At 49.7% G+C, this 17,405-nt stretch overlaps 1 protein-coding gene across 1 annotated transcript in view; it reads left to right on the top strand.

Annotated features, from left to right (window-relative positions):
• The window catches only part of Shank2 (SH3 and multiple ankyrin repeat domains 2), a 444,659-nt gene that overhangs the window by 150,507 nt on the left and 276,747 nt on the right, over window positions 1-17,405 (top strand). Inside the window, exon 11 of the mRNA XM_021202679.2 lies at window positions 2,858-2,924. Within this exon, the coding sequence (XP_021058338.1) occupies window positions 2,858-2,924 (67 nt within the window). The remainder of the gene's footprint in view (window positions 1-2,857; window positions 2,925-17,405) is intronic.

A 17,405-nucleotide genomic window follows, 5' to 3' on the forward strand; every position in this document is an offset into this window, starting at 1 on the left:
AGAGAGAGAGAGAGAGAGAGAGAGAGAGAGAGAGAGAGAGAGAGAGATTGGAGAAAATGTCAATGAAATATATGGTCTTTTCTGTGTCAGGTTCTCATTGCATAGTCCAGGCTGGCCTTAAATTCAAGAGATCCACCTGTCTCTGCCTTCTTAGTAAAAGAAGGGACCCCACCCGGCTCTTGCTCTCTGTTCTATCAAAAGGCCAGGCAAAACAAAACTCCACTTAAAATAATATAAAGAAGCAACTTGGAAGAAACTCAGATTCTTCTAGGGTCAGATGTTCTTGAATCAAAGTACTGCCCAAGGTTTCACTCTCTGCTGGAAATCACACTCTACTCAGCAGCCTTGCTGCTTTAAATCAGCCAGTCCTGTAGGAAGGAGAGCAGAGCTCTGACCACCCAGAGCAAGGCAGAAGATCCACTTGCATTAGGAATAAAATCCTGGGGGCGGGGGGGACCTTGCTTAAGAATAGCTACACCCCCCTCTGCAGAAATAAAAACTTTCTGCCTTATCAAAATACTTAAGATTTTGAGGTCACTTTCTTAAGACCTGTCATAGTTAGGGTTACTATTGTCATGATGAAGCATAATGACCCAACACCTTGGGGATGAAAGGGTTTTTGTGGCTTACACTTCATCCAAGGAAATCAGGACAGGAACTCAAACAGGGCAAGAACCCAGAGGCAGGAGCTGCTACAGAGGCCATGATGGGGTACAGCTTTCTGACTTGCTTAGCCTGCTTTCTTATAGAATCCAAGGAAGCTCAAAACGGAGGTCAGTGCTGCAGCCTCGAGGATTGCTTCTTCCTGGGGAGACCCACCCCCACGGGGTTCCTTTACGTTGCTATGTGATGTCAGTTCAGTGTAGGTGTGTATGACTCTGAGCCTGCATCTTATGGTTTGTTGTGGGTGTACTTATAATGGCTTCATTCCAGGGGCTCTAGAGCAGTGTAGGCATTGGCTTAGGGTCTCTATTTGGGGCTCCAGGACCATTCCCTGGATACTTGATGTCACTTGCTGAGTGCTCCTGACTGTCAGGTGACAGGCAGCAGAGCTACAGCACTATGCTGAGATGCTTTCTAGCTGGGTCTCAGTCTCTCTCTCTCTCTCTCTCTCTCTCTCTCTCTCTCTCTCTCTCTCTCTCTTCTCCCTTTCTTACTTCACTCCCCCTTTCTATTATAGGGTATACTATAGCCTAAGCTGGCCTCAAACTCACAAAGTAGTCAAGGATGACCTTAAACTTAAGATCCTCTTGTCTTTACCTCCTGAGTGCTGAGATTATAGCCTGTTCCACCACATCTGCTTTAGAACACATGGCGCTTTAGAAGGTGGAGCTCAGGGATTCTTGCCGTTAGGCAGGCTCTCTAGCTCTCTATCATTGAGGGGCATCCCCAACCCTCAGGCTGTGTGCATGGGTGGGACAGTTTGTACCCAGGTAGTCTTAAGAGCATTTGAAGGACAGAATACCCGACAAAGGCAATGTAAGGAGAGAAGCTTCCATCCATTATGGCTCACAGTTTGAGGGCCCAGTCCTCCATGGTGGGAAGGTGTGACATCAGGGCCATGAGACAGCTGGTCACATTGCATCTGTAGTCAGGAAACAGATGCGTGCTGGTGTTCAGTTTATTTCCTCTCTCTTTATTCAGTCTGGGAATTCAGCCCATGGGAAGGGGCCCTCCACATTCAGGATGGGTCTTCCCTCCTCAGTGAACCCAATCTAGAAACTCCCTCAGACATGTCCAGAGGCTTGTCTTCATGGTGGTTCTTAATTCTCCCTGTCAAGTTGACGATCATAATTGACCCTCACAGAAGAACTCCTGGGAGTGGGTGGGATAGCCGCCCAGCCTTCTGATACATAGAGCACAGTCCACAGTGAGGAGTTCACAGACCCTCTGAACCCTTGCTGCTGCTGTAGACTGTCCCCATGCCTCTGGACAGACAGTTGTCCCCACACAAAGATTGCAGTGGAACAAAAATGTCATGATGTGCTTGTTGAGTATTAATGGTCAGGCATCCCTTGGCTCGGGCCTTTGTGGTGGTTTGCTTTAATTGTCAATGTGATACAATCTAGAATCACCTGGAAGAGAGGAATTATCTAGATAATTTATCTAGGTTGGCCTGTGGGCATTATCTTGATTCTTAATTGATGTGGCAAGACATATAGCCTATCATGGGCAGCACCATTCCCTAGTCAGGAAGTCCTGAACAGTGTAAGAGTCAAGAAGTTGACTCAGTAGAAGCAAGTAAGCATTCATGCACTTATTCTTCCTCTGCTCTTGATGGTGGAGTGATGCTTTAAGTCCCTGCTTCGGTTTCCCCTCAGTAATAATTGGCTGTGTGGAAAATATAAGCAAAATATATTTTCTTTTCTATCAAATAAGACAAAACTACATTCAAAAAATTATAAAGAAGCCAATTGGTAGAAATTAAAATTCTGCCATAGTTGGCTTGCAGTTTTTTAAATCAAAATGTATGCTCAAGTTTTATTTCTTCCTAGAAACTGCATGGCTATTAGCCAGCTAGGTAAGTAAGAATGTGAGGCTGAGCTCTGGTCACCTGGGTAAAGCACAAGATGTAAAGGATTACATTAGGAATAAAAATCCCCTGCTGCCTGCTGGCTTCAGTGGGTGCAGCAATTTTTTTCCTTCGGAAGTGCTTTGGATTGTGTGGTCATTTTCTTGAGACCCATTTCTTACAACTGTAACCCGGAGTCACACGGCAAATAAACCCTTCCTCTCTAAGTATCTGTCCCAGCAACAGACATGAAATGAGGACAGTGTTTGACGATGTAAGCGCAAAGAGACCTGTGGTTGTGCAACTGACGTTGAATTCTGTGATTTTTTTTTTTTCACTCTGCAGGTGGCTATAATAGCGGGCAACTTTGAACTTGCAGAGTACATCAAGAACCACAAGGAGACAGACATTGGTGAGTAGGCTTGGGGAGAAACCACAGCCATTGTCCTCTGAGAGCCTCCTGGGACTGCTTGCCGAGCTCTCAGCCTTGGGAGTCCTTCCCTCATAGTGGGGAGGGTTGTTAAGACCTTGGGGGGATGGGCAATACACTTCCCTTGAAGAGTACCACTCTCCTCTCTCCTGACAGTGCCCGCTACAGGCACATGTGAGGTGTGCAGAGCCTCAGGAATGGGGATGTTTGGATTCTGCTGGGGTTTGGTCTAGGGTTCCCACCTGATTCAACTCTCTTGATTTTTCCTGATATTGATTTAAAATGTATGCCTGTAGCTGTGCATTTCTGCAGATGGTGAGGGTCTAGCAACATTGACAGGTGATGCTGATCCTAGGGGAGATGGTGGGGGGCGGGGAGGGCTGGGGATATCGCTATACTTTCCTCTCGAGTTTGCTATGAACCCCAAGCTTTTCTCAGTCTTTTTTAAAAAAAAAAAAAGCCACGACAGAAAGGAGTCAGAGAAACTGTGTGGGTACCAAGGAGGAAGCGCACTGGGGAGCTGGCTTAGATGTGCTTATCAGAAGGCACAGACTCATGTGACTCATGTGTGGATGGGTGGCAACTGAGAGGGAAGAAGAATGTGAGTCCTCTCTTCTGCCCTCCCATCACCTCTACTTGGTGTCCCCCTCCCCTTTCTAGTACCACTTGCACCAACCAGGAGGCCCATCTCAGGGGCTCCTCCCTGCTCCCACCGTCCTACCATGGGCTGGGCCCAGTCTTGCACAGTGGATGAGCCAGCTGGCCTGCGCCCTCCAGCACTGGGCTTCCACAGGACCTGCAGCGGGGAACAGCCCCACTGGACCGGCAGTGGTGAGCCCTTGAAGGTGGAGTTGTCCCATGGAGGGGCTCTGGGATGGAGCTTCTTGGGGCCTTGTGAAGAAGCAGATGGCATCTGTCTCTCACTGCCTATGCCCTCACCCTGCTTCTGGGTGTCAGGAGTGAGCAAAACTACTGTCTTGCTTTTACGTCTTCACCATGTTGAATGTGTGTCTTTCATCGAATGTGGCTGGGACCTGCCTTGCTGGGAAGTTGGACCGTGATGTAGAGCCAGATGATGGGCTTGTGTCACCCTGTACCCTGCTCTGAGCATTAGCATTGTTAGAAGAGGGATGTGTGTAGAGCTCAAACCAAGCGGAGTCCCAGGTTCCCAAGCTATTCCCTATGCTTGCCTAATGTTGATATGTTGATAATGTCCTCTCACATGTATTCATCTTCACCTTGACCAAGTTCTTACCTGCAGAAACAATTGTACCACCCACAGGTCGTATATTTATTTTCAACTTTCCCTTATATTTTACCATTTTAGAGGGAAATGGCTTCCCTTTGAGAGATGGTAGGCCTGGGAACTTCTTCCCAAAGTGTCCTATGAGGTTGGAGTCAGTGCTATTCTAGCCAGCAGGACACCTCACAGATGGGGATGCAAATGATACTGCCCTGTGGAGGCTGAGAGGGAAAGATACATTTTGAGGGAGACAGTCACTGCTCAGGGCTCCTGAAGGGGTGGGTTTGATGGCTGTCCAGAGCCCCAACAAGACCCCGATAGGAGTCTGTATCTTAAGACTCCAGTCTGGAGTAGGGAGCTGCAGACACAAAGTCTCCTTCAGCACATAAGAAAATGTCCACAGGGGCCAGAGTATGAGGAGTTAGAGATGTCTGGGTCAGAGCTCTCCATGACCAGTGTGATCTCTGACCACCTCCTCCGGCGAAGACCCTGGCAGATTGGGGGGTCCAGAAATCCTCCCAGGCTCTTGAGAAGGTGGGGGCCTCAGAGTCTGACGGCTTCTGTGCTCCTCCCTCACCCCAGGCTCTAGGGGTGATGTCAAAAGGACTACAGGTGTTGTGTCCCCTTAGAGGTCATGTGACTTGGAGATCAGTGGCTGCTTACTGTGAAAAAGACACCTGACTTTTCAGAAGGTCAGTCTTTGGTACACATTGTCAGTTTTGCTGTTACAATGCCTCCTCCTCCTGAGTCCTGGTCATCATTTGCTCTAGATGTTTTTTTGTTTGTTTGTTTTTTGTTTTTTGTTTTTGTTTTTATTTTTTGATATCCCACTACTCCCTAGCTCCATCAAGTTTTCTGCTAGGCTGGCAACTGATCTGCAGAGCCACTCCTTCCTCTCCGTAATGGACTATGCTCACCTGCATGAGAGAGCTCATGGTCTCCTCAGGCAGTGTTGCACAGTGTGTATTTGATACTTGGGTTTCCTGAGAGTTTGTATGGAATGCAGACTCCCTGGCAACCACCGTGCGTGACTCCACAGGCCCAGGTGCTGCTGAAATCACAATGCTAATGTCCCCTGGTGGTTCAGAGGCTGGGCATCCACCTTTGTGTCTCAGGACCTACCTGGGCATCCCCATCTCTCATGAGCTCATTCAGATCGGATTGGCCACACATCAGTTTTCAAGGATGACAAATGACAGCTAGGTGAGCCGTTTAAAGTAATGAGTTTATTCTGCCATTCTAGGGGACATGAGGTCAGAATCAAGGTACTGGCATCTGGGTTGTTCCTCAAGACTCTGGAAGGGTTTACTTCAGACTCTTGCCTATGTTAGGTGCTGCTGGGGGTCTTTCGCCTCCATGGGTTTGTGACACATGATTGCAGTTTCCGTGATAACCTGACCTTCTCTATAGTTACAGAGATTGTCAACTTGGGGTTTAGAATCACCATGGAAACGAACCTCTGGGCGTGTCTGTGAGTAAGATTCTACTTAGTTTGGGTTAACTAATATATGGAGACCCACACTAAATGTGGGTGGCACCATCCTTTGCTCTGGGGTCCCAGACTGAATAAAAAGAAGAAAGCAATGTAAGCCTCATTGTTCATCTCTCTCTGCCTCCTGACTGTGGATGTGATGTGTGACCAGCCACCTCACAGTCCTGATGTCTCATACCCCACACCTTCCCCCGCCACGATGGACTATGTCCTCAGGCTGTCAATCAAACTTGTCCTTCCTTAAGTTTCTTCCTCTTCTTCTTCTTTTGGTTTTTTGAGACGGGGTTTCTCTGTACAGCCCTGGCTGTCCTGGAACTCACTCTGTAGACCAGGCTGGCCTCGAACTCAGAAATCCACCTGCCTCTGCCTCCCAAGTGCTGGGATTACAGGCATGTGCCACCACTGCCTGGCTCTGAAACTGCTTTTTCTCAGGCATCTGGTCCCAGCAGTGAGACAAGTAACTGTCCAATATGTCTCAGCTTCCTGCCTTATCTTAGGATACCAGTTTGTCCTGTATCTAAGATGACCTTCCACTCAAGATCCTTAAACTGACCATTTGTGAGAAGACCCATTTCCAAGGCCACCATTGCAGGGGCCAGAGTTTAGTGTTGCCTGTCTCTGGGCCATTGCCTCTTCCAGGGCAACAGTATTGGATCTGCACATCCCTCAGTACCTGCCCCTCAGGGCCAGGTATGTGTTAAGTGAGTGACCCTCCTCCATGCTGTTTGCCATCCAAGGCTGGCCTTTCTGTCACTTTCCTTCTCAGCATAAGCCCTGTCTTCATACTGATCTTAGGCACTGAGGGGTGGTTGCCACTTGGTCCTGAGCTTCAACTTGACAGTCTTTTAGCTCTGTGTGTTTGTGTGGTGATGGCGGTATTGGGGTGAGGAGGGTAGATGTGTATTTGTGCTCATTCACTTAGAACTCTGGGGACTGTTTTGGGGGTCCTCAGGAGCCGTCTACCTTTTGTTTGAAATGGCCTCTCTCTGGCCTGAAGGTTTACTTGCTAGGTGAACTAGCTGATCAGAGAGTCCCAAGAAGCCTCCTGTCTCAGCCTCCCGTGCATAAACCTCTGTGGAGGCTTTTTACGTGGCTTCTGGGAGTCCAATCTCAGGTGCTTACACTGTGGACTAAGCTAGTATTCCGTGTTGTAGTCTCATAGTTTAAGCTTTACTACCACTTAGGAGGGACAGGAGGAAAGAAACCCGTCCCTAAGTGTGTCCCCCATTGCTGAGTCTGGCACCCCTCACTGCTCATGAGCAGAGAGTCCCGTGTATCCTAAGCCAAGGAAGGCTGAGTGAGATCGAACTGCTGTCCTTGAATCTCAAGTAGGAAATGAAGGTAGGAACCTCCCCCAACACACACCTCTGTCGGGGCGGATCAGGTAGGGCACATCTCTGCATGTGGGGTGGTGGAAAGTTCTCCACATCCCAAGTTGGGGGTCATTAAAAGTGGGTAAGCACCTCCATGGCTTTCTCCATGGTTAATCAGGGGAAATACTTCCTACCGAAAAATCAAACTGTCTCTGCTTTGGAATGGGTGAATCTTTGTTTTTTTTTTCTATACTTGCTAGTGTGCTAGCAAAACTAGAGCACTTCAGAAGTACAGATGTGGTTTTGGGGAAGGCAGCCATCACCCTGCGGTCAGAGCCATTTGGCAAATGGACACCTGGAGTTCACGTGGCTGCAGCTTGCCTCCCCAGTAGGCACAGCATCGTAGCGTGCACATTTATGTGCGAGCCGATCACAGTGTGCATGCTGCTCTTGTCTGATTCTGCGCTGCTGTTTTTTTTTTAAAGCACCCCCCCCCAAATATTAAACATGACTTCCATCAGATTATTTTATCTGCTAGCTGGAGGAAAGTGCTTATTGGGAGAGGCTGTGAATAGCGAAGTTAATCCCTGCTTGCTGTCACCCACCGTAAGCTGTGGCTGGGCAGATGAGCCGAACCGACTCGAGGTGCCTTGGCCACAGAGTATTTAGGATGACTTCCATAGGATGGCTTCCATTAAAACCAAGGCCAGGGGCGAGCTGGGGAGCCCACGTCCGAAATAAGCATGCAAGTATTAAGCATGTGGCACGCTGATAAGCTGCAGACCTGGCCAACCTGTTTTCCCCAATCTTTGGTGGTTTTGTTCTTGCCTGGCTCTGAGGGGAGATGCGCTGTCAGATGGATTAAATGACATGGGTTGCGCTTCTTCAGCAGAACAAGGTTTGTTTTCCTGTCTTGTCCTTCTGCAGCAGCTATGGAGAGAGTCGAGAGGGTGTGTGTGTGTGTGTGTGTGTGTGTGTGTGTGTGTGTGTGTGACAACGCAGTCCATAGAGCTGAGGTGTGTGTGAGTTTGGTGCCTGCTTAGCTGACTAAGGAGCACTTGGATACGGTTGCTAGGTTTCAAGACCGGGAGCCTGTATCATTACGCTGTGGATTTGCATAGATGATGGATGGAGGGAGATGTTTTCAGATTTCTTAGTGTAATAAGTGTGTGTGTGGGGTGTGAGAATGTGAAATCTGAGCTTGTTTTGACTGATGGTTCTTTGAGAATATACCTGTTTGGAAGATACCACCTGATGGGAAATTAAATAATTCCGACCTGAGAGATTTCTGTTTTCCTGGCATTTTCACTATGAGATGAGCTACTTCCGATGAAGCAGACAAGGCTCTCAGAAGTGAGCCGTGGGAGCCTTTTTATTCGCCAGAGAGACTCTCCAGCAGGTCCTCAGGAAAACCCAAACGGTGACCTATTTCCTTAAATTTAACTAAATGGATCAGGACCCCCACTGTGGTGTCTCCCCCTCTATGGTTCTCCCCAGGGAAAGGGAGAAATGATACTACAGTCGGGCGGGCATCACACAGCTGTGGATCGGATTCCCACAGCAGATTTTCAGAGCAAGTAGCTCAGCAGAGGAGGGGACAGAATGCTTCCCAGACGCTGCAGTTTCTAAACAGAGGGTCTGCTACCTGGCTGGAGGGGGCTCACCTTATTCTTGTTGCCTTTTGAGGGGATTAGAAAGACATGTAGAATTTTATCAGTCTAGGGTGTGTGTGTGTGTGTGTGTGTGTGTGTGTGTGTGTGTGTGTGTGTGTCCGTCCTTGCACTGGGTTGATTGTTCAGATCTGTCTGTGCCTGGGGTCTGGGTTGCTGTCTGCAATTGAAGGCATTGGTCTAGTGGTTTATTGTGGTTCTGTGTTCGCTGCCTCTTCTCCCATCCAGGAGTTTTATCCCCAGTCATAAAGCATAGTTGTGCCACCGAGAGACGTGGTTTTGTTTGTTTGTTCGTTTGTTTGTTTTTCCCAGTGACATCCTTTGTGCTGCAGCTGTGTTAGGTGGGGTGGTGTCTTGACTTGGGGATTTCTAACACAAAGCCTAGGTGAACATCCACTTCAGATCTACTGCCATCCATGGCCCGTCCTATGTGTGCGCTTGGCGCCTAAGGCACTGTGGTTTTGTCCCTAGTAGGATATGGCAACAGACCATAGCCTTCTGTCTTGTGAGCATCTCCATGTGGTTTGTCTTCGTGATCTCTGTCGGTCCATGTGTACTCCGACCACATGCACTCCCACGTGCCCCCCCCCCCCAAGCAGCTCTCCATCTGTTCTAGCTTGCTGCGTCCGTCTGCTCTCCCTTGAACCAATCGGAGTGCTGCTTGAGAGGGGGGTGGGTGTGGACACAATGTGTCCTGCTTTGGTCCCTCCTTTCCAGGTCACCCTGCTTCCCCTGCAGTGGACATACCTGGCTGCTGGCAAGTATATTCAGCACCCCTGCTCTCTCCTGCACACACACAGACACCTTTGAGTTCTGGGTTGATCTGGAACCTTTCCTGGCCTGTGACTTCCAGGTTCTGCACACCCTGAATGCAGGAAGCTCCAGAGGTATGTCTGTCACTGTCCTCTACCCTCATCCCTGCAGTCTCTAGCAGCTTCCTTCAACATGAAACACCCGTCTCCCTGGCCGCAGCCTGTAAGAGTGCAACCCCTTCTATGGCTCATGCCAGTCAGCACATCCACCTTATCCTCAAACTCAGAACCAATTGGATGTGCCTGACTGGCTGTTTAAAGGTTCCCATGGCCCCTCCCACACTGTCCTGGGTACCCACTGAAGCTGTCACAGCAGGGTTCCCTGACCTAGAGACCCAGCACTGTCATCTGCTGCTTGCTCCCTCCTCCGTGGTCACCATTCACTCCAAAGTCTCTCTTGCTGTTGTGGGGCAAGAGGGCTAGGTCAGAGATGGTGGGGGTTACAAAAGTGATAGACAGCGCTTAGTAAAGGTCTGAACCAACTAACAAGCCTTCTGTCATTTATGTGGAAGGGCGTCGAGTTTCTGGGGGAATTCCTGGATAATGAAACACCTGGAAAAGTAGGTGGTGGCTGTCAGACATGGCCACACACCAGAGCAGAGGGCTGCAGGGCTGCAGGGGTCGGATGCTTCATCCAGACCCTGTAAGGGATAATCTGCACAGAACTAGACTGTTCCTGTCCCTGAGCACCTCAACCTCATACATCTACTGGGACTTGGAAAATTCATGGAAGTCTTGAAAGCCAGGATTGTCCCTGTTCTTGCCTGTGTAGTGTTCCACCACCATCACTTGAGCCAATCCATTTTTCCCCCAGCCCTACCTACCCACTTTTTTGTTTTGTTTTGTTTTTTTTTTTTTTCGAGGCAGGGTTTCTTTATGTAGCCCTGGCTATGCTGGAACTCACTCTGTAGACCAGGCTGGCCTTGGACTCAGAGATTTGCCTGCCACTGCCTCCCAAGTGCTGGAATTAAAGGCATGTGCCACCACAACTGGCCCCTACCCACCTGTGTTTATCAGCCCAGTCTCAACTGAGGTCCAGGCTGGTCTTCAGTTTGTCTGTGCTTTCTCTGCCTGCAGGCTCTTCTGGCTTGGGTCCATAGGGGAAAGCAGCGTCCTCTCAGGCCTGATGCTCTTACCACAGAGTCCTCCCACCTGGTTTTGCTTTCCCTTGTATGGGCTCCTGGGTCCTGTCTGGCCTCCTTCATCCTTTCTTGTTCTCTTAGACTGCCCCGAGCGCTGGATCAGCAGGGAAGGTGAGGGCAGTCAGCAGGTACTAGAACTTTCCATTGCATCTTAAAAACTGTAACTTTGGAACTTTGCAGACAGATGCTTCATGGTTGCCATAGGTAGCCAGGGAGAAAGACTGAAGTCTACATAAGAGGTATGGCGTGTAGGCAGCCTCAGAAAGGAGGACAGTGTCTCACTCATCTAACTGACGTGCAGTGGGCTCCACCCATGCTCCATCCATCCATCCATGGAGACTGGGTTTCACTCTACAGCACAGATTGATCTAGAACTCCCTACATACCCAAGGCTGCCCTCAAACTAGTGGCAGTTTTCCAGCCTCAGCCTTCTGAGTACTGGGACTTCATTGCTTCTTATCCAACTGGGATGAGACTGTGCTGTCAGTCACTGTCCCCACCCCACCCACCCTGCATTCTACCAGTGACCAGAGCAGAGGGAGACTCCAAGAATGCAGACCCTAGACTCAGCTATGGGCGAGAGCCTGATTAGGTGGTGGACAGAGGTCTGCCAGACCAAGTGGCCCTAAACCCTTGCCCTGCTCCCTGCAGACCTCAGCCCTGCCTCACCACAGCCTACCCCACACCAGTGGGCTTCAGTGGCTGGTAGTGAATTTAGCAATGGCTGCCCACCGACTTGGAGCTGCTGGCCTCCTCCCTCTCAGGAGCTCATTCCTCTGCAATGACCCCTCATGCCAACCTGGGAAGGTCACGCAGAGTGGCCTTTCTGTGGTTTCTACACCCTGGGGTCCCTGTCACTCCTATCGGCATTCCTACTGGCTGAGTTTACCAGGACCCTCTGCCTGCTTTGTGCTTCTCCCCTGCACACGCACGCTTCTCCTAGTCCTCAGGTCCTCAGGTCCACTGCAGACACTGTCAGCTGCTCAACTCTCAGAGCCGAGGCAGGAACAGGTCTTCTAGTCAGAGCTTTCTCAGCTCAGTCTTCAGCTGCTTTCTCAGGTCTCTGGGAGGTTAGGTTCAGAAGCTCAGCCTCCCTGTTGAGTGTGTAGAAGGCTTGCTGGCTACCAGCCTGAATCCTAGTCTCCAGCCACAGCCTTGGGCTGCTTGAGGGTCTTCAGGGGCTCAGGGAAGGTCAGTGAGGCAGGGCGGCCATCCTGCTCCTCTCCTTTCCTGTCCACTCCCTTCGCCTTCCTTTTGTTTCTTCTTCCTTCTTTCACCCCTCTTTCCTGTAGCATTTGACTTTCACGCTGGCACTGGTGTCCTACTCTAAGCCCATACTTGCCTCTGCCCTTCTGGAGGGTTCAAGAGGCTCACTCCCAGGTTCCCACTGTTCCTGTGTAGCTCACCCCTGTAATCTCAGCATTTGGGAGAATAAGCAAGGAGGGTTGCTGTGGATTCTAGGTTAGCCTGGCTATACAGTGAATTTTAGGTAAACCTTCACTACCACAGTGAGACTCTGTCTTTAAAAATAAATAAATAAATAAATAAATAAATAAATAAATAAGTAAATAAGTAAATAAATGGCATGTACATGTGGTTGGAGGAGTTCTGGTCCTGGTCCTTGCTGCTCACTGGTCCTGGAAATGTCTCTCCTGAGCTTACATGGCACATGGAGACGAGCCATGGCTGTAAGACTCACCCTACCCCAGCAACCGATGGGGAATGCCATGGCGATGACCTCAGCATGACCTTTGGGTCCTGACAGGTTGTTCTGCCCAGGATCTCTCTCTGGTTTGCACTCAGTTTCCTGATCCTTATGATATCAAATGCAGAAAGAACTGACTCAGACCACATAGAGAGCATAGTGTAGCCCCACTCAGGGATGGAGGTATGATTAGACCCCTTTCTGGCCAATCAGAGGCCTGGGATTTCAGCTCCTGCTGATCATAAGAGGATCCAATCTTGAGTGACCTTCCAGCCCACTGATATGAAAGTTCAGCTTGACAGGAGTGTGAAGCAGCTGGTCCGGTAGGATCCATAATCAGGAAGCAGAGAATGACTAGAACCCTTCTCCCTGCAATCCCACTTTCAGCAGAATAGCTTATTTCAAAGACATCAGCCATTCAGTTTATCCAAGGCAAAATGAGACTAGGGGTTGGGCTCAGATTGGTTGCTTACTTTGGCTCCTGGGCATTGTGTTGACAAACAGCTGCTTTGAAAGTAGGTGTCCCATTCAACCCTGGACTAGATGTGTACTGGGGACCAGCTCTGGTCACTCACTGATCTCAGCTCCTGGGCTTTGCCCTGAAGAACTGCTTGGCAAATTACTAGGCAGGTAGGACCAGTCCTGACTCCAAGCTGCCAGAAGCATCCTGAGCATGGTTTAGGATCAGTCCTGTTAACATCCCAAGATCCTTGTAAGATCTTTTTCTCCCTGACCCCCTCACCTATGCCATCCCTGGCAGTGAGTCCAAGTACAGGCCTGGAAGTGTCACAGCGCCCATATTGGCCCCAGTTGAGCTTTCCGTGAAGCTCTGTGAGGACTCTCAGCCCTCAGTGAGCTAGGGGATGCCTATGTTCAACCCTAGAACTTGAAAACGTTCCTTTAAAAAACCTCATACCCACAATAGCTTCTGGGTAGTGGAACTGAAGAAAAAGCATGAGGCCAAGGACCAGAAAGGGTGAGATTACATCTGGAATTATTTTGGTGATCTTGGACTAGCCATGTTCTCTTTGGAGCTAGGCAGAGGGTCAGCTCTTCCCCTATACCCCTCAGAACTATATACAACAGATTCTCTCTGGGTCAGAGCTGAGCCCAAATGCAAGAAGGATTTAAACAGGCAGCAGCAGTGTTGGGGGTTCTTTCTTGTGGCTCTTTAAGGCAGTCCAGCTATTCCAGCCACGTGGTAGGGGCTGCAGACTTGCAGGATGTGCGTGGTGGAGTTAAACGGAGCAGAGGGAAGGTTCCTAATTCTGCTCTAATAAGCAGCAATAGCAGGACTTCACCAGGGCTCTAGTGGGAAGAGGGAGGGTTCCCCCATGCGTGTATCTCCATGGGGCTCACTCCTACCCAGCTGGAAGGGACAAGTCAGAGTGCAGGGAAATGGCAGGAATTATCAGAAGAAAAACAGAGGTGAGCGATCACAGCTTGGTTTTGTGGCTCTGCTGGGTCCTAGCTTCTGAGGCAGCCAGGACAGACATGAGAGACCCTCACATCACTATACTGCCATGCCCTGAGGCCATTACTGTATGGGCTTTACTGTCCAAGAGATTCCAGTGTAGCTGATAAAGAGCCCTGAGGATGTTTTGCTTCCTCTAGACCAAATCCATGGGATGGCCCTCATGATTCTTAGAAAGAAGCAGTGTCAGGTGGTCTGAAGGGGCAGAGAGCCCAGCTGGAGCAGCAGGGAGGGCATGAATGAATCAGGAGCCTTTTGCAAAGGGGCTTTGTGTAGTGGCCCCGCCCAGGCTCCACTTCTAGCTATGGGGAAGTCCCAGAATTGGGAGGCTGCTCCTGATGGAGAAAGGGAAACTTATCTGCTGTGCCAGAGGAACCTTCATCAAAGGTGAGGCTGATCCCCTGCTCAAGGCTACCCTTGACCAAGGCCACTGTGGTCATGTGGTGTGATGCTGCACTCCTGTGGTAGGAAGGTAGCTTTCTGTGATTTCCAGAGCGTGGTCTTACTGAGAGAGTAAATCCTCTAGGAAGTGGGTGGAGGCAGCCAACTGATGTACTGAATCCTTGCACAACCCCACCCCTCCCCATCACGTCCTTCTCTCAGCAAGGGGCAGGGTGTGGAGGGGAGTTGAGGTTAAAGGAGAAGAAAGACTGAGCTCTGGGGTCTGGCTTTGTTCTAGTCCCTCCCAGAGATCCACTTTGGGAATGACTTGGTCTCCAGACCATTAATTCCATTCTCCCTGAAATTCCACGGACCTCCTGGCTAAATACTGGCTGCTGTGCTTTCTGTGTAACATGAAACCTGGCTGTAATACAACTTTTGGCTTTAGAGAGGTCTATATAGGGTGACTTTCCTGATGTCTCTTTCAATCCAAGCCAGCAGGACTTTCTTCTGCTGCTGGGGCAGGTGCTCAGCCTGGCTTCCCTACTCCCCTACACAACTATGTCCACTAACTCTCTTTATTTGCCTGTCTGTCTGCCCTAAGACTCCAGGCTCATCAGCCTATGTTCTGTACTATTCCCAACCAAGGTGGTGCCCAACACCCTCAAGGCTCTCGGGCAATATTAATTGAGTAAGTTGCCAGCTCATGTCAGCGAAGAGAACCCGTCTTTCTCCGTAGTGACTATTGACAGAACATAAATCTTTTCTTCCATGTCAATGCAAGTGACTTTACTCAAGGAGAACCCTGGTCCTCGCTGCCAAGACTGGCATCTGAATGCCTTCTGGGGAGATGGCTTTGGCATCAGCCCATCTAAACCAGTCACAGTGGCCACTAACATGCAGTTTCCTCTCTTCTCTTTCTCAGATCTGAGAAAGGCCTAGGAGAGGAGTGAGTGTGTCAGAAATACTCGCTATGAGCAAACAAGATGGCTCAGTGGATAAAGAAGCTTTCAGGCCAGATCCCACATGATGAAAACAGAACCATCTTCCCAAAGTTGTCTTCTAACCTTTACATGTGCACTTAGCACAGATATGTAACTAAAAAAAAAAAATCCCAGCTAGATCTGGAAGAGTGAAGAGGGGCACATGGCAAGGCTGGAGGGTAGAGGGCTGTGAAGCTGGGACTGGGCCAGGCCTAGCTCATGATGGCTTTCTTCCGTTTCAGGTCAATGGCTAGTACTAGGCCACATGGTCACCCTATAGCCTGCCAGGCACAGGAGAGTGCTATGCCCAAGAACAGGACAGAATGGGTCAGGAGGAGGGCAGGTGACAACTGCCAGAGATCACAGGAGATCTGAGGGATAGTGAGCTCCTATCCCAGGAGCTCAAGGAGTTCTCGGAGGAGCTCAGGGTTCAGGCCCAACGCTTGTCTCTGATCTCGGCTACTGCGTCTTCTGGTTGCATGAAGAGGCTGATGGGAAGGAAGGGAAGATGGCTCAGTGGGTAAAGTACTTGCCACACAAGTACAGGGACCTGAATTCCCACCCCCAGAATCCACCTAAAGCCAGATATACTGGTGCATTTCAGTCATCCCTGTGTTCCCAAGGTGAGATGGAAGGTGGAGACAGGAGAGTCGCTGAGAGCTTTTGGGCCTGCTAGCCTGGTGCATACATCAGTGAACAAGAGGTCCTGCTGCCTCCAAGAAGGTGGAAGGTGAGGCTTGACACACCAGGCTGCCCTCTGACCTTTATGTGTACATTTGGCACATGAACATGTGTACACACACACAAATGTATAGAGAGGGATAGCCTGTCAATAAATATGTCCTGTCACTGAGCACCATGTGTTAGTGGTTTCTGGGGACCTCAGTTACCCAGTCAGCCACATGTGACCCCCAGGCACCCCATAATCTCAGCTATAGCCCTGATACAGGTTTAGCAGGATCTGTGCCATAACCCCATGGCAACTCTCCCATGCTCCTGCTGTGGAAAGAAGCAGGCCTGCTTTCGTCAACTCCACCATCCTGGGGCACCAGGTTAACCAGAAGCCAGTACAGACGGCAGGGTAGGAAGTGTTCAGTGAGTGTGAATTTCAGTGCATGTGGATTTCAGCGCTTTTGAAAACCCCATTACTGAATTTGGATAAGACCTTTAACATTGACATTTATTCTTTTCTAATGTATCATTTAAATACAAATACATGAATCAAGAAAATAACACTTATTACATGACTGTTACTGAAAGTAGTCTTGCTGTGTGAAGGAGCAATGTGAGACATGTCCTTCATGTGTGGCCCCATGCAGGGAATGCCTGCTGTTGGAAATGAGGGCATAAACAGAGGGTGCCTAGTGGTGCCTGGCTCAGTGCCAGGAGATCAGAGATGCCATCAAGTGACTGTGTCGATGGTTGCTGACTTACGATGGCGCAACTTGGAATGGTTTCACTTTCTGATGGTAGGACCCGGAGGCCCTTCAATAGAAAGCCAGGCTTGGATTTGGGGTGTTCTCCTGGACTGACAATCTAATCATCTCTTGGGGTGCTGGGTCATAGCAGAGCTCTTCAGCACCCTCCAGCCCTGAGGTGATGAAGGGGTACTCAGTACTGTGCTGTGTGACTAAGCTGTGGCATGAGGTCAGCCATGTGCAGTTTCTTTTCTTTTTTGACAGTGTTGAAATTGAAACTTAGGATTTTGTACTCAATAGACAGTCCCTCTACTGCTGAGCTATCCTCCCTACCCCACAGCCTTCAGTGAATTTTCGACTGAACAGTAATTTCAACTTGCAATGGGTTTACCAGGCTCAGACCTTACTGTGATCTATATAGAGCCTCGTCCTTCGGACCATCTCCACTCTACTCCCTGGCCTCTCGTGCCGTGTTACTTACCCCAGGGACATCCGTGGAGGGACTGACCTGGCTTGCTGGTAGCGTACCTCGGAACTGGGAGCAGAGCCATCTCTGCCCAGTGTCTGCCTCCTGTGTGTAGGGGATCATCCACAGCAGCAGAGGTTCTGTGAACCTGTCAAGAGTCTGGGAAAGGAAAAAGCAATACTGTGGGCAGGAGGCCTGGCCCTGAGTCTTTCCAGCAGGATCAGATTAGGTGGCTGCTGTGGGCTCCAGTCTTTTCAGTGACTTTGGAAAGGTGAGACCTTCCATGGGGACTGCAGGAGGTTCCCTTAAGGTTGCCATGGTGTCTCTGTGCCTTTTACCCTCCTGGTGGTCAAAGGTAGGTCCA

This window comes from Mus pahari, chromosome 1, assembly GCF_900095145.1.
Source record: "Mus pahari chromosome 1, PAHARI_EIJ_v1.1, whole genome shotgun sequence".
NCBI classification, from domain to species: domain Eukaryota; kingdom Metazoa; phylum Chordata; class Mammalia; order Rodentia; family Muridae; genus Mus; species Mus pahari.